The sequence below is a fragment of the Dendroctonus ponderosae genome, unplaced genomic scaffold, assembly GCF_020466585.1.
Source record: "Dendroctonus ponderosae isolate FM_Combo_2020 unplaced genomic scaffold, Dpon_F_20191213v2 Dpon_F_20191213_6, whole genome shotgun sequence".
Lineage (NCBI taxonomy): Eukaryota > Metazoa > Arthropoda > Insecta > Coleoptera > Curculionidae > Dendroctonus > Dendroctonus ponderosae.
Genome location: NW_026018814.1, coordinates 10,787,208 through 10,802,353, shown reverse-complemented (window position 1 = coordinate 10,802,353; position 15,146 = coordinate 10,787,208). Strand labels below are relative to the sequence as shown.

The following is a 15,146-nucleotide window of genomic DNA, read 5'->3' as shown; positions in this document are numbered from 1 at the left end:
ATTCTGGAATATTTGTATAAATGTTGGAAACGTCCGGAAAAGTTTAATAGGCACTATAATTTTATTTAAAACAACAGTTGAAGTAAAGTAAACCAATTTTAGAAAATAAAATATAACTGTATTGATTAGTCCATATTTTAAAAATGAATTAAATATTATCTACTTCGATCAACCTAACAGTTAATGTATTTAACACTTCAATGTATCCTCAACCTTCGCAAAAAAATCACTTGGACACTTCATACGGCCGTATATACTTTTCAATACTTTTTTAATAGAAATATGTATGAATCCTAACAAAAAATGTTTAGTCCACTTTTTCCCTGTCTAGATAACAGTTCTGTTTCCGTAAGCAGCGAATGCATTCGAGGCAAACAATTGCCTCATATGCTCTATTCATTAAATTCGACAACATTTCTTCATTTTGGGTTCGAAATTGATGGGCTTTGGATTTACCGGAACAATATCTCTTTCATAGGCTAATAATCCTAACGCATAACGCTCGTTACAATCGCATTACCTTGTCTGTTTACAAATACTTTTCTGTCAATTAGAGCAATCCTTTGTGCTATTCTTCATTAACTTTGCCGGCGAATTGTACGATTTCTTATAGTGCAAGAGCCTATACAGAAAAGCATAAGAGGGTTTCACCTGGTTTTGCGTAAAGGATTATCTCAAATGGGTTCTTCAGACACGGAAAATATTCTGCTTGTTGCAAGTAGTAAAAGTTGTTGTGCAGTGAAGCAGTGAAAAAGTCACAAAGGAGACCATGAAAGTATTAATAAGATATGGAACAAAGTAATTATAATTTATAATAATATTTACTACTATTATAAATTATTTGCAATTATTCAACTTGCATTTAAAACGCTTATAAATATGCGTTTGAAATGCAAATATTAATTGAAATTAACTGACTTATTAGAATGAGAATAGCTGATTCAAGCATTGTGATAATCACCCAAACAGTCAAAGCTGTATTCCATTAGACGAAGTATTTAATAAAGTATGCATTGAAAAATGACTGCACTATTAGGACGAAAGATATTAAATAAGAAAGTCACAATAGAAAAAGACGGTCCCAACTGTTAAACTATATACAGCAGATAAAAAATAATGATAAGATTTTTTAGGAGCAATAAAATCTAATGTTGCTGTATCATCTACATGTTCAGTTGTTTTGAGCAAACATACTCCCGAATAGTTAACTGACTGTTGTGATTGGCTACTTAGATTAATTTTGGTTCAACAAAAACAATTTTTATTCTTGAAACAGCACAGTGAACCATAAGACTTCAGACTATATAAGGAGGAATAAATTCTCCGCTTTCACTTACCACCAACTGCAGCGAACCATATCAAATGCCAGTCGAATCGTCTTCATTTGTTTGGGTTTCCGTCAAGGTACTCTCGATGGAAAGTCCTCAACTTCTTTGGTAGCAGTTTCATTTTCACTAGGGGATCAGACGACAGTTGGTGGGCCGTTGGGAGCAATGTAGTAGTGTAGTTAGTGAATAACTGAGTTTAGTGGGGGTGGATCTATAGTGACTGTTTTAGTGATTATTTTGGTAAATTGAAAAAATATATTTTTTCTTAAAGATCATATTGATAGTTTTATCCCTATTAAATTAAAAAAAAATGCTCCAGATGTGTACTTGTTTGTAAATCAAAATTTAATTGAGAGGCAAAAGTTTTATCACTACAGATGTCAAGCCGATGGTTGGTACGAAAATCTGCTAATCACTACTTTCAAAGGTACAAGATTTGAAAAAGAAAGTGATTGAAAGAAAAGTGCGTAAAAATATGCTAAAACTTGAAACCATTTTAGATGGAGTATTCGTAACAGATTTTTATTCATATGATAATGTCTTCACTCCCAATCCTTTTTTCCATTTTATCACCAAGATACAAATATGTTTTTTTTTGTAAATATTTTCATATCTATCTCAGTCTATATATGTGTCTTCATTTTATCGCTATCAGGTTGTGCTTAAGTCGAGCAGCAATTTAATGCGAATAAATCAAAAAACAGAAACCAGTTTTTAACAGAACAGAAATAAGCATATTATAGTAAAATATATAAACTGTTGCTTAATAAATTTGTTTTAGTGATAGTGGAAATTATAAATGAAAAACAAACTAGTTGAAATTGGATCCTCAGTAATTTAATAGTTCGATTTTCGCTGTTATACACAATCAATGAAGAAAATGTTATTGATGCTGGATTAATTATCAATTTTTTTATGTTATTAATTTCTGTTATTATTTATGTCTTCATTATTATCCGTATCATAAGTGTGTACTAAATGTATTAAAACATCAGCAGCTGAAAAAATTGAACCGAACAAAAATATTGGCATCAGTAGGAAGAGTAGCAATAGAATTAAATGAATGTAAGTAGGTATGTTTTTAAATTTAAGTCAATCTGTTTTTCCATTGATCTAAATTCTATAAAAATACCTATTTTTTTTCAATTTTCAATTGATGTTCAGTCCATAGCTTTTTTCGAATGCGAAATGTGTAATGTATATACCATCCCCAAGGTATATGAAAAAGACATCGGCGCTCTAATGATTGCAAAAAATTATTGTTACTCTGAACGATTAAAACATTTTCAAATGATCTGCAACTTATTTAAATGTTTCTTAGTTTAAAACTGCAACAAGAAGTTGAGTTACAATGGGATAAAACTATCTTTAGAACTAGGACAGTTTTTTTTTTTTCAATTTATTCATTCAAACTTCTTCCACCACTAGGCAAACCAATTGAGCAAAATGTTGTCAGCACCGAAAAATAACTGCAGATCCACAGCAAACTTAACATATCAACTAAATCTATTGACTTTTGTGCTAGTGATAATTTCGACAGTGATAAACAGTGTAAGAACGTTACCCAATGAGAAACAGGCTCAGGAACTGTTACTTTTGGATACCTTGGGCAAAAGAGGTGGAGTGCCTTCAGGCACACAAGATTCCCTAATGGACATGTTGGGGAGAAGTAAGTGATGTAAACCATATCTAGGAAAAACTTGAAACGGTGTCAATTTGTTGGTAATGAAATTTTTAGTAGTTTGGGAAATTTTTTTAGTAGTTTGGGAAAATGAGGCTTATTTGTTAACATGTGGGTTTCTAAAATAGTGTGTTAATCCAAGATTTATTGCACTTGACATGTGACAAACATAATTCGAGGATGTTGTGAATATAAATAGTGGCCTTGCAAGGCTAAACGGGATATTGAAATTTTAAACTTTCCTCGATAAATATTAAATAAAGAAAGCTGACTTAATAGTTGTTAAAGTTATTTAAGTAGGCAGTGCTAGTAACTTAAAATGAGGTAAAAGTACAGTAGATTAGTGGTTACAATGTGCTCGTTAGTGCTTTATGTTGCTGAAGACTGACTTCGCTGGGTAAGTATTATATTTGATGGCGACAACAATAAATTATTACTCTTGATTTAAAGCCTCCATGTGCATTCTAACTCAACAAAATCATTTAAATTAATATTATATACTTTTGCAGTTGGCTTTGGACAGGAAATGATTGATGTTTTATCATGGGAAAGTTGATTGAGTACCTAAATTCAGAAGCATGTCAGTGAATGCTAATGTAAGATTGCTTTTATATGCGATAGATCAAAATAATTTTTATCAAAAGAGATAGACTTTCGAGGCCATTCTTTGAAACTAATGGGTTTTTCGGGTTTTTAGGCCGTCGTTCGGTAGAATTTCTTCTTAACGTTTCGCAAGCACGAGTGGCTTGCATCTTCAGAAGAGGTTTGCTTGAACGCTTACACTGTTCTGATCATCAGAACCATCATCTATACAAGTCAACATACGACATCAATACAATCAACGTACAACCATCGGTACAGCGTGTTCAGCTGAGGATCAATCATGAATGGTTTCAGAATTTTGTTCGTTTAGGTGCTGTTTTCAAATCTAATATACCGAATAAAATCGTCGAATTCAGCTCTAGTTTGCTTGTGTATATCTTTTAAATCTCTTAAATTAAGATCGTCAACAAAGTCGAAAATCAGCCAAACAAAAAATTTACTACTTTATAGCTTTTTAGTGTAAAGAGCATTTTACAACCTTTATTTGTTTTTATTCAACGATTTATAGCGAAAGCAGACTCGTACAAGGAAAATGACTAATCTTTTGAGGACTAAAAAGTTGATTGTATAGATTTGACAAAAATATTAATAACGCTCGACTGCTGCATATTATTTTATACAGGATTTTGGTTAAAAATAGACACCGAGTTTTATTCAGAAATGTTCTTATTTCAAAACTGTATATTTCAATTTATCTTGCGTCTTAAAGTTTAGCTCTAAAAAATCTATTATACATAAAAGTGTAAGTTTTGTATAATAAAGTTTTGCCGAATATAAAACATAGATACTTAAYACACGTGGCAATTTTTTTCTACTACACCTTTTTGAAGYTMATTATTTACTATTACTTCCACTTAAASTATAAGGAATAATAGTAGTTTAGTATTCGAACGATGTAACGATTATAACGTTTAKTGTGAAATTAACGAATGTGAGTTAAGCACCGTTTGTCAGGCTTATATTTTCTTCAAAGCAAATCGCAATTAAATCGATGAAACAACGCAAATGTAGAAACTGTTAGCGAAAAAATAGTTAAAATAAACGTCTCGGGGAATCTTGCAATTAATTAAAGAGTTAGTTATAGTTGGGTGAAAGTTAAAACGAATTACATGTTTTGTAAGACTTGCTGAAAGATCTCATTTCTCGCCTACGATACTCTCTAAAACTGAGACTTTCTTCAGTTTATGCGGGGCACTAATACGTAGTCAGTTCAGAATTTTATGGATCTCTACACTATAAATTATCTCGCAAAGCAACCACCTACTCGTTTTAATTTTGAACATTTTTTTCAGTGATACCTCAATCATGTCGTTACCGAGGAGTAAAATATGAATGTGGGCTCAGCATTTCCTGCGTATTGGGAGGAGGAAGGCCCCTGGATCTTTGCTCAGGTGGAATGATTTGGGCTTGTTGTGTGGATAGGGATACTTCAGAAGGACACGGATCCGCACCTACTCATCAATCTGACGTAGGTGTCCTACATAATGCTAGTAAGTTTTAGTTGATAATCCGATATCAAAATAATACCAATCCAGAGCAACTAGATGATGCATTCTTAGTTTACAATAGTTTCTTTTTGGTTGGTAACTTTGAGCAACTGTGATCCACTTCCAGAAAGTTACTTAAGTTAAAGTTACTTTTCTAATGGCCTCATTGGGATTCAAAATACTGCACCTTTGCCATTCTACCACAGTGATCGTAAATGTCGTTATAAAATATGCCACATTGTGCAAATACATTAAATTCATAAACTTTAGCTAGCCGAGCAGCATATTAATTTATAAGGCACTATATTTGCTTGAACCATGAAACTTCATTTAGCTAAGGCCCTGATGTTGCCCCAGGGATATAAACGATGCACTTTATGATTAAATTAACATGTGAAATGACGTATTTTAGCTCCGGGGAAGTTTAGCTGCTATTCGCTCTAGTCCACTAACGTTATCAAGAAGCACGAACTGAAATAGTGCCATCGTGATTTTCACGTGGCTTCTCTGGGTTACCTATTCAGAGAAAACTTTGCGGTTTTAATGTTAGCTATAGAGTTTAAAATCTGCATTTTCTGAGATAGCAAATATTGAGAACCTATCTGAGATTTTGTCAATATTAACCAATAGATTCTTAAAATTTTCATAAGTGAAATACATTTTTACAAGTCTTCCGTAAATCAGTGGTAATAATTAAGTTCCTGTTTGTCTATTAATTATTGCATACAAAAGTGGCTATTAGAAACAATTCTCAGAATGAGACTGTAAAAATAGTTAAAAAGTCGCTAAAAACGAATTTGCTAATATTTCTGGTACTTAATATAGATTGTTTTTCATTTAAGTCAGTTCAAAGATTTCTTTAGTCTCTCTGAAGTTAATTCTAGATGAGAAGATCGCTCTTTCACTTGTTCAAAATGTTCTTCTTGAGATTACGCTTCAAATGTTGGCGATATTTTAATTGAAATTAGATTTGCTGTTAATCTGGTTCATAATTTGCGCTTAGTTTGGTACGGACTGGACACTATCAACTATCACAGTGAATTTAATTTAAATTTGTCTGTATTTCGCGTTAAATAAATAGATATAGCCTTGGGCTGAAACAGAGAATTTCTTTGGGTTTTTCTGGGAAAATCCCATCTACGCATTTTCCCATTTTCGCAAATCTCCTATTCAGGTAAACTGGAGAAATGGTTTAAATTCAATTTTCCAACATTTTCTTTCCTTTTGAGTCACTTATGAATCAATAGTAAATATTTCAACAGCGAATACCAGTAATCAGATTAATATTTTCTAACTGCAAATTTAAACGATTTTTAATTAGCAAATGCAACGTGGGACATGCGTCTAAGAATCTCCCAGTAACAGAATTAAATTTTCCGCAAAGTGTTAATATTTAAAAAACAATTAGTAGGATTAAGTAGAAGGGCATTGTATATATGCATACAGATGTACCCATTTCTTTTGATATTTACTAACCTAAAGTATTCTTAACTTGCATTAACCATAAAGATCCCGACGTTTACCATCTAGTTAGTATCTACCCACCTGATGATAGTTTTGAGGACAGTCATCCAGAATCAAATAATGTGGATAGGCCTCCTTTTTCCAACCATCACAACAGGTTTGTATAATATAAAAAAAAACAATTATTATCATTATTTCTCAATTGTATTGAAAATCCTAAACTATTTCAAATTAATAGTGCGACAAATTTGAGAGTGAGTAAGCAATGAAAAATGTTTTGATACCGGAAAACAAAATATTTGTGCAATTTTTTTAGTAGGAAAAAATTGATCAAGTACAATAATTACTTGGGGTTATTTTTTTGAGTCGTTCACAAGCAGAATTCTCCTGCCTGAACGGATGTTTCTTGAAAAGTAATATAATCAAAGATTCGCACAAAACTAAATTAAAAAATATCTAGTTTCTATACTAAATTAACCTGCTTCTATTATATGAGAAAGAACCCCATTGCACTTGATAATATTAGCAGTTTAGGGTCGATACCATCAACTAAAAATATAGAAATGCATCCTTTTTATTTGCAGTGGCAATTTCTTAATTTGTTTTAAGAAAACGGTGAAAATAATCTTTAATTCTAAAATGCATAGAAAGGAAATTCGATGCGATATTTTTATCAAAAAAGCATATTTTGTCAAATTTTAAAAATAAGCCATGTTAAAACTGAGCTTTTTCAATCGAATTTTTTCTTCTGATTCGTTCGTTATTTAACTTTAAGTACATTCATTCCCTACTAATAAAACCAGACGTTTCGTATCAGTCAAACATTCAATCAACCCCAATAGATCAGTCAAAGCATGTAAGAAAATAATTATCAACTTCGCTGCATCTCCTGCTGTTTTCATCAAGAATATTTCTTACTACTTAGCGGTTTGTTATCCTAGACATAGAACTTTAACTCCAACGGAAATTAATTATTTGATTTTAACTTTTCTGGACAAACAACCAGTTAAGAACGTGACCACTCTAGATGAAGCAGCCTTTCTTCTATACGTATGTGACTAATATCTAACCGGGCAATTTGCTTTCTAATCTAGTAAACCACAATTACTCAATCACCATCATCAAGATGGTGATTATGGGGCTGGAACCGGTCACCCCAAGCCCAACTTGAACAGCCAACATTACCCAGTGAGTCTCTATAATAGACCCAGCACTCATCAGGAGAACAATTTTGAGCAAGACACGGACTACGATTACCATCAAGGATCATCTTTGGGTTACGTTGAACCGTATGGGAATATGGGTAACTAACATTTTGTTGGTTGGTTCTTCGGTATACACTTTTGCACTAACTTTGTTCTTGTTAAATTCTTCAAGTTTGTAAATATGTTCCTACTCCACTATTCTATTGCAATGTTAATCGCAATTTTATTATGGGAATCCAAAAAAATAAAAACAGGACGTTAGTTCTACTATTTAATTTAGAGCGAACTAAATAAGGTGTAAATGTGGTGAGTGGCCGTCTCAGAAGCATCAAAATAGAAGAATAGAACGCAGATAATTCGTTTCAATTGAGACTAAACAGGAATGTTTGAATTTATCAAATAAGAAATTAGGATCTCGTCGGAAAAACATTGAGAATGTATTTAAAAATATATTCAGCTCAGTTTTTACACTTACCAAGAAACAAAACTAGTGTAACTTCAATGCAATTTGAGTTACCAACTTTACTTATGCAACAGTCGACATAGCGCCAGATTTATTTTCAGCAAAAAATCAGTGAAACTTTAAAACTCATAATATTGAATGAATGAATTGTCTGTGTAAATTTGTCGTATAAATTCAGAGCATTCCATGCTTTGAATAGGAACGTTTAGATTGTAAAATAGCAAGTGCTTTCTTCAGCTTCCGAAGCTAAGCTTTAGCTAGTCGGTTGCAATTGACGAGTAGCTAAGAGGAATAGTCAAATAAACAATGCAGTTAAATTGTTTCATTTTGAATGAGAATATTTTATTATACACGGTTTACACTTATAAATATAAATCCCCTAAGCATCCGATGATTTGTATGCATTGTATTTATGCTTCTTTGTAGTTTTATGTACAGAATATGATCACTATTATTTTATTTAAAAATGCGACATAACGTACCTTCTCAAAGCATAAAATATAGAAATTCTTGAGTAAGCACGTATGTTTCTTTAGACCACAAAATACTTATTAGTAAATATGCAGTAAAGTTACCTTTTTAATTAACTAAACTTATGGAGTGGACTAGATATACACCATCCGTTTGGAGATAAAACTACCGGACGATAATTTCATGACTTCAAATGTAAATCATGAATAATAATAATAAAACTAATAGGGCAGAAACGCCGATTTGTTCCATATCTTTTTTCTCAAACAATTGTTTGAGTAACAAAACCATTTTATCTAAAGTTTAAAGTTCAATACGAACCATTAACTCCGAAGTTGCATTGAAGATGCAATGTATTTTATTACATTAAGAAACTGTGTCTTAATGTCTCCATTTCACGAATCTCTCCAACAACATTGCAGATCTTTCCAGGTCAATGAAAGAAAAACAGGAGACTGATTGGAAGATGAAACTCATTATTCTTAATTGGATAAAGTTTAGATAACTTGTCTCCAGAGTTTTAAAGACGGTTTACAAGTTTGACTTCGGATTTGCATTTGAGTTAATAGGGATTCTCTTTAGCAAGCTGCTTCCTAATTTGAATAATAGAGATTACGCTGGCATATTTAATTGCGTTACCTGGTAGGACTATTTGCTTGTAAAATTAAATCTAGCGGTTTAATCAAGGACTTTTAGTTCGGATTTCAGAAACTTACAAGACAACAAAATAGGATTTATTGAAAAAATACTTTTAAAACATTTGAAAATTATCACCGATTTGCAGCACATTCTCGAGTTCCGTCAGGTACTCATCACAATGATTTTCTATATTTMAGCACTATGGKCACCACAATTTTTCTCATTAATCACGCTTTTCCTCTGCAGATTCCGAATGGTTTACAGGTCGTCTTACATTTTGTTTATAGTGTGTAATTGTTGAWTTTTTTTGCAGGCTGTGGAGAACTTCACACAAGATCCAATAGGATAGTTGGKGGCCATTCTACGGGCTTTGGYTCYCACCCTTGGCAAGTTGCGCTCATYAAAACTGGTCTTTTAACAAAGAAATTGGCTTGCGGTGGYGCTTTGCTCAATGAAAGATGGATTATAACAGCAGCYCATTGTGTTGCCAGGTAAGTACTGTTTTTAAATTACTTTTTAAAGYCAGTGGGAATAAATTAATCCATATAATTTCGGAAAATAGTTTTTAAAAATACGAGCAGAATATTTGTAACTTTGTTTAAAGTAAGGACTGACAAGAACTAAGTGACACTTTCTATATTTCACGAATTATTAACTAATTAACTATGAAAACGGGGAAAATGAAATGTAAAGTGATATATATAAATAATCTTTATTTCCTACAGAAAAATGCTCTCTGTCCTTGTTTAGTGCATATTTGTCTTAGCCTAGCTTATTCTAAAATTAATTCCTATTCCTAACACTCGTATAAACTAATCAGTGATAATAAAAATTATTGGCTTACAAAACAAACAGGTTTTAGTCGTTAGTCCAGTTGCGTTTGTAGGTGTTCTAGTAAAGTACTTGTTGGGGTACGAAAACGGGTGTGTTTTGTCTGTCTTGTTAGGCAAAGGGGATTCAGTATGGCCCAGTTGTGGGGGTTGTTTGTCCATCTTGTCTGTAAGTGTATGTCTTCTCATATCTATAATCTCATTTTCGCCCACTGTACAGGTACATTATGCAGAACTTTATAACTTTATCAAAAACACAAATCCCATTTGTAGATTAAAAATTGTTAACAAAAATGTTCTTAAACTTTATAATCTAAAACGTTGATAAAACTCTAAAATTGTAAAAGTTTGAGTAGCGACTCTCATAGGTATAACTGGASGTCATGTTCGTGAACTTTATTTKAACATTAAAACGTGGCWCYTWARAAACAAAAACTTATTCTTTGCTCCAATCYCTCACTCAAATAAAATTCMCCAAATTTGACTCAATTAAATTTGGGGRATTTTTTSAAATTAAAATACTCTTGTAGACTTAAAAACCGACAATGGTCAGACTTCACCATTACCTGTTASTCAAACTCTTCACTCTTYATAGTCTACAATACTTTTTCYCAACAAATTKCATAAAACTAAGCGTATAAWGGGAAACAATACGATCACGTGGAAAATTGCTTTTGCTCTTTTCCATTCAACAAAATTCACAAATTACATGGTTCGCGCATCGWAAAGTTTCTAGGAAAGAACTTCTTTGCAGTAAACTAAAAGTCCAGTAAAATCAAATTTTCGTTGCAGCACTACGAATGGGAACATCCGGATCCGACTAGGAGAGTGGGATGTACGTGACCAAGATGAAAAGTATGGATTTGAGGAATTTTCGGTAAGTATAAAAGTAGTTTCAGTCTTGTCCTATCAGCATGTTACTTCATTATATTTATTTGGTAGGAAATGTGTGACTTTTCACTTCCTTACTTAAATTTTACTTTACTTACTACTAACACATACATGTTTTTGATATATTAATGACTATGCTCAACGATGTATGTTTAGGTGTTACGGTTCACCGTTTAATAAGCTAGTTTTTTAGAACCCTGAGATGGCTTTAATATAGTCAAAACGTTGGCTTAAGAAACATAATTATTTAGTTTTCTGCCACTATCTATTGACCGATAAGCGCAAACAATTTTACCAGTTAGCACCAGGGTCGCCAACAAACCACATCAATGAATTTATTTATCAAATACTTTCCAAAAATGCCAAATGGATCAGATAGAGTTTTAAGAATATATAGTTGATATATATCGAAAAACGTGTGAACAAAACATACACATTGAAAAACACCTTCTCCTAGCCAAAAAACCTAAAGTGTATTTTTTATGCAGAACAGCTAGAAGATGTGGTAACACAATATAAGCCTACTGTAAACTGATTTTTGCTTTGGTAATTAAAACATTATAATTCTAGGTTGAACGAAAAGAAGTTCACCCTTCCTATTCGCCGACAGATTTTAAAAACGATGTTGCTCTAGTGAAACTGAATCGCAAAGTACGATTTCGTCAACATATTATTCCTGTTTGTCTGCCATCACCCACAGTGAGTATCAACTTTAACATTAACGTATAACAAAAGATTCTTAATTGACGAAAAACGGAATACAACCACGTATCCTCGGGAGTAACTTACGGGAAAATATTGGCTAAAGAGGCAATTTTATAATGGCATGACTCAAAGTGTATTAGACACGTTTTTAAAAAGAACTTATCAATGTAATCCACAAAAAACATCATCGGTTTTAACTTTTGTTTATTTTTTTGAGTTATTTATTAAATATTATCTTTTAGGTGAAATTGCCCGGAAGAATGGCAACCGTAGCAGGATGGGGAAGAACGCGGCATGGTCAAGCAACCGTTCCTTCTGTTCTTCAAGAGGTTGATGTTGAAGTAATCACCAACGACAGATGCCAGAAGTGGTTCAGAGCAGCTGGCCGAAGAGAAACAATTCATGATGTTTTTCTTTGTGCCGGATACAAAGAGGTAATGATACTTTGCTGGGTGATTTTCAAATATATTTGTAAAATGGCAACAAAAATGTTTTGCTACGAAGCTAAAATGTTGGCAATAAGCAGATGTTCTAACACATTTCTTTTGTTCAGTTCTTGAGGAATTTGAGTTGATATTCTTGATAAAACCATTAACTCCATTAATTTACCATGGTTAGATCGTGCAGTATACGCAGAAACCCAACAGTTCCATGAATAGTAATGTTTAATAAATGAGAGAGTAAACTAGAAGAAATATTTTCATTACGATATCGGATATTACAAATATGATTAATTATTGTATCTACATAGTGGAGAATTTTGTTCAATATTATATTTACATGAACATAATAGGGAGGACGAGATAGTTGTCAGGGAGACTCTGGAGGACCGTTAACATTGGCGATCGATGGTCGGAGGACTTTAATTGGTTTAGTCTCATGGGGAATCGGATGCGGCAGAGAACATTTACCAGGTGTTTATACAAACATTCAAAAATTTGTGCCTTGGATAGACAAAGTTATGCAGCCGTAGGTTTATAACTGAAAATGAAGTGCAGGATTTAAAAAAGTTTGTTGATTCCTAGCATTAATGTGTCTATTTTAGCGTAAATTTATTACAAAAAATTAATAAGTATCTACGCATTTAACAACTATTGAACTGGAATTCACCATTTTGTCAAACACCATGTGTTAGGAACACATCATATAATGTTCTCCGATAAATTATTAAAACAGTTGAAAAAACTTAAAAATGTTTCTTACTTATTTAACAATTAGATTTATTGTTCCCAATAATTAAGTTTATTATTTATTGCGAATTTTAATAGGAACAATAAATAAACAACAAATAAAGTTATTAAGTATTGCTGTTTTTATTGTCAAACACATTAAACGAGCTGGAGATGGTGTTCAAAAGTTCTGAAGACAGTTGCTATGTTTTTTTATATTTTAATTTAAAATCAATTTTTCCAGTTTACTTTAGCAAAATAACCAAAGCGGTTTTTAATTGTTTATAGAGAATTGTATTTATTTCAGTATTTTAATTTTGCATTTGTATTTGTGCCAATGTGATAAGCACCAATCGTATAATTAGTATTGTAATTTACTTATTTTGAAGTTTCTGATTTGCTATGCACTTCAAAATAATTCTTATTGTCTATATTGCGTATTTATTTCTTTATGAGTTACCATTGAAATAACTAGTTAATTTAATTGATAATCTACAAAAACATTTTAGGATACTTTATATAGTAAATCTGTATCAGATACCTGTGTTGTCAACTTATTATTATATTATGTTTTAAAGTATAAATACAAGGCGTATTAATAAAATTATTACTATACCCGACTTATTTGCATATGAATTTATGTCTATATCTACGAAAACTACGGTTAAATTATCATCAGTTTAAAAGAAATTGGCGATTTCTTTTAGTTTTTGCAATAGCACATATTTGTGTAATTTTGTTAGTTATCTTTCCGAGCAGCGCATTGTTCTTTCATATACACATAGAAGTCCGCATCAATATTTTTATTGAGTTTGGAAGGGTGTGGCTTGTTTGTGATCGGAATCACGTTATACATATAAGTATATTGAGGTTGCCGCAAAAAACACTATTTTGCTTGAAACGACAATTTTATACAAATTTCAGCTACTTTATATATATATATTTTGGCCATCACCAGTGCTTTCGAATTTCGTGTTTCCATTGTCAAACATCAGGAATGGGGTGATTAAATTGAATAATGTAGTTGAAGAGGTGATAACGTTGAGAGCTATACCTGCGCACAAACTTCTATATGTCTCATTTACATTGATTTAAGCGACATATTTAAGTACTAAAAGCACCATTTGTGTCTTGATATCATCTCCATTCCTAACACCTTTTAAATTACATATATCAATGCCTTAAATGGAAATGTTGATTTTTTAAATTTCGTATGTCTTTTAGGAGTTTTTTGGTATCAGCTTTTCTCCTAATTTGTAAAATGTTTGTATCCAGAAGTCTAACAAATTATTKGCTGTTTACAGCGTTKWGAACAACACGAAAATTGGTATTTTAGGTGCTCAACTAGTCAARTTGTCTGATTGATMAAACTTKGTCAAAATCTTAACGGAAAATTTGGAAGTTTTGCGAGAWCATAATGGTTAKAAATACSGCTAAATGACTGCTGAAATAATCCAACAAGTTACCCGAAAATTTGGACAAAACATATTTAAAGAAGTTAACGAAGACTGTGAAGACGTTAAGAAACAGCATTTTGGGCACTTGATTTAGGTATTTTTGTTCGTAGTATGTAGGGTGCTCTAGTTTTCATTCAGGTATGGTTAGACAAACACATTTTAAAATATGTGTCGTTTAAATATAGATCTCTATGTTATTTTCATATACAGACTGTTAGAAAAAATGCTTTTAATTTCTTATGTCCGACCTGTTAAAGTAATTTAAAGCAAACTACTAAACACATTTTTTACTGATTTCAAGAATACGATACGAAATCTGCAAAATATGCGAGTTTTGCTTTCAAACCGAATCCAAATTTTCTTCTCTTACTTGCCTACGGCGGCCATGTCCATATMTAATTTTGTCGAATATTTCCCTCGTATGATAATCTGTCCGTTTGAAGTGTGCAATTWTCGAAAAATTTCAGCGGTAATTGCACAGTGTGCAATTATCACTCAACGATAATTGCATTGTTTACGAAAAATATTTGACAGGTGTCTTTTCATGTTGAATTAGACATAAAATGTCTTCTTGACATACCTAAGATATTCAAATTATATTTAATAAACATAAGTAATAAAATTAACAGTGTAATAAAATATAATAGAAATCAAATGAATCCACATTTACTTTGTTTACTCAGGAAATATTCATAAAAATTACACTCGTGCATCAAAATAAACAGATAATTTTGCATTCGAGCTTGTTGTCTT

The 15,146-nt window shown here is 32.0% G+C and overlaps 1 protein-coding gene and 1 long non-coding RNA gene across 3 annotated transcripts in view; one reads left to right on the top strand and one right to left on the bottom strand.

Moving 5' to 3' along the window:
* The window catches only part of LOC125504835, a 108,890-nt gene that overhangs the window by 15,026 nt on the left and 78,718 nt on the right, over positions 1–15,146 (bottom strand). The window lies entirely within an intron of this gene.
* LOC109545157 (serine proteinase stubble) lies at positions 1,344–13,002 on the top strand. 2 transcript variants are annotated; one of them, XM_048667389.1, is made up of 10 exons: positions 1,344–1,568; positions 2,757–2,997; positions 4,905–5,102; positions 6,609–6,720; positions 7,658–7,866; positions 9,655–9,832; positions 10,964–11,048; positions 11,633–11,761; positions 12,010–12,201; positions 12,561–13,002. In XM_048667389.1, the coding sequence occupies exons 2-10, from the start codon at positions 2,775–2,777 to the stop codon at positions 12,738–12,740; spliced, it is 1,506 nt and encodes a 501-aa protein (XP_048523346.1). In that variant the 5' UTR covers positions 1,344–1,568; positions 2,757–2,774; the 3' UTR covers positions 12,741–13,002. The 2 variants fall into 2 exon arrangements, with proteins under 2 accessions (XP_048523346.1, XP_019771235.2); XM_019915676.2 differs by lacking the exons at positions 6,609–6,720; positions 7,658–7,866.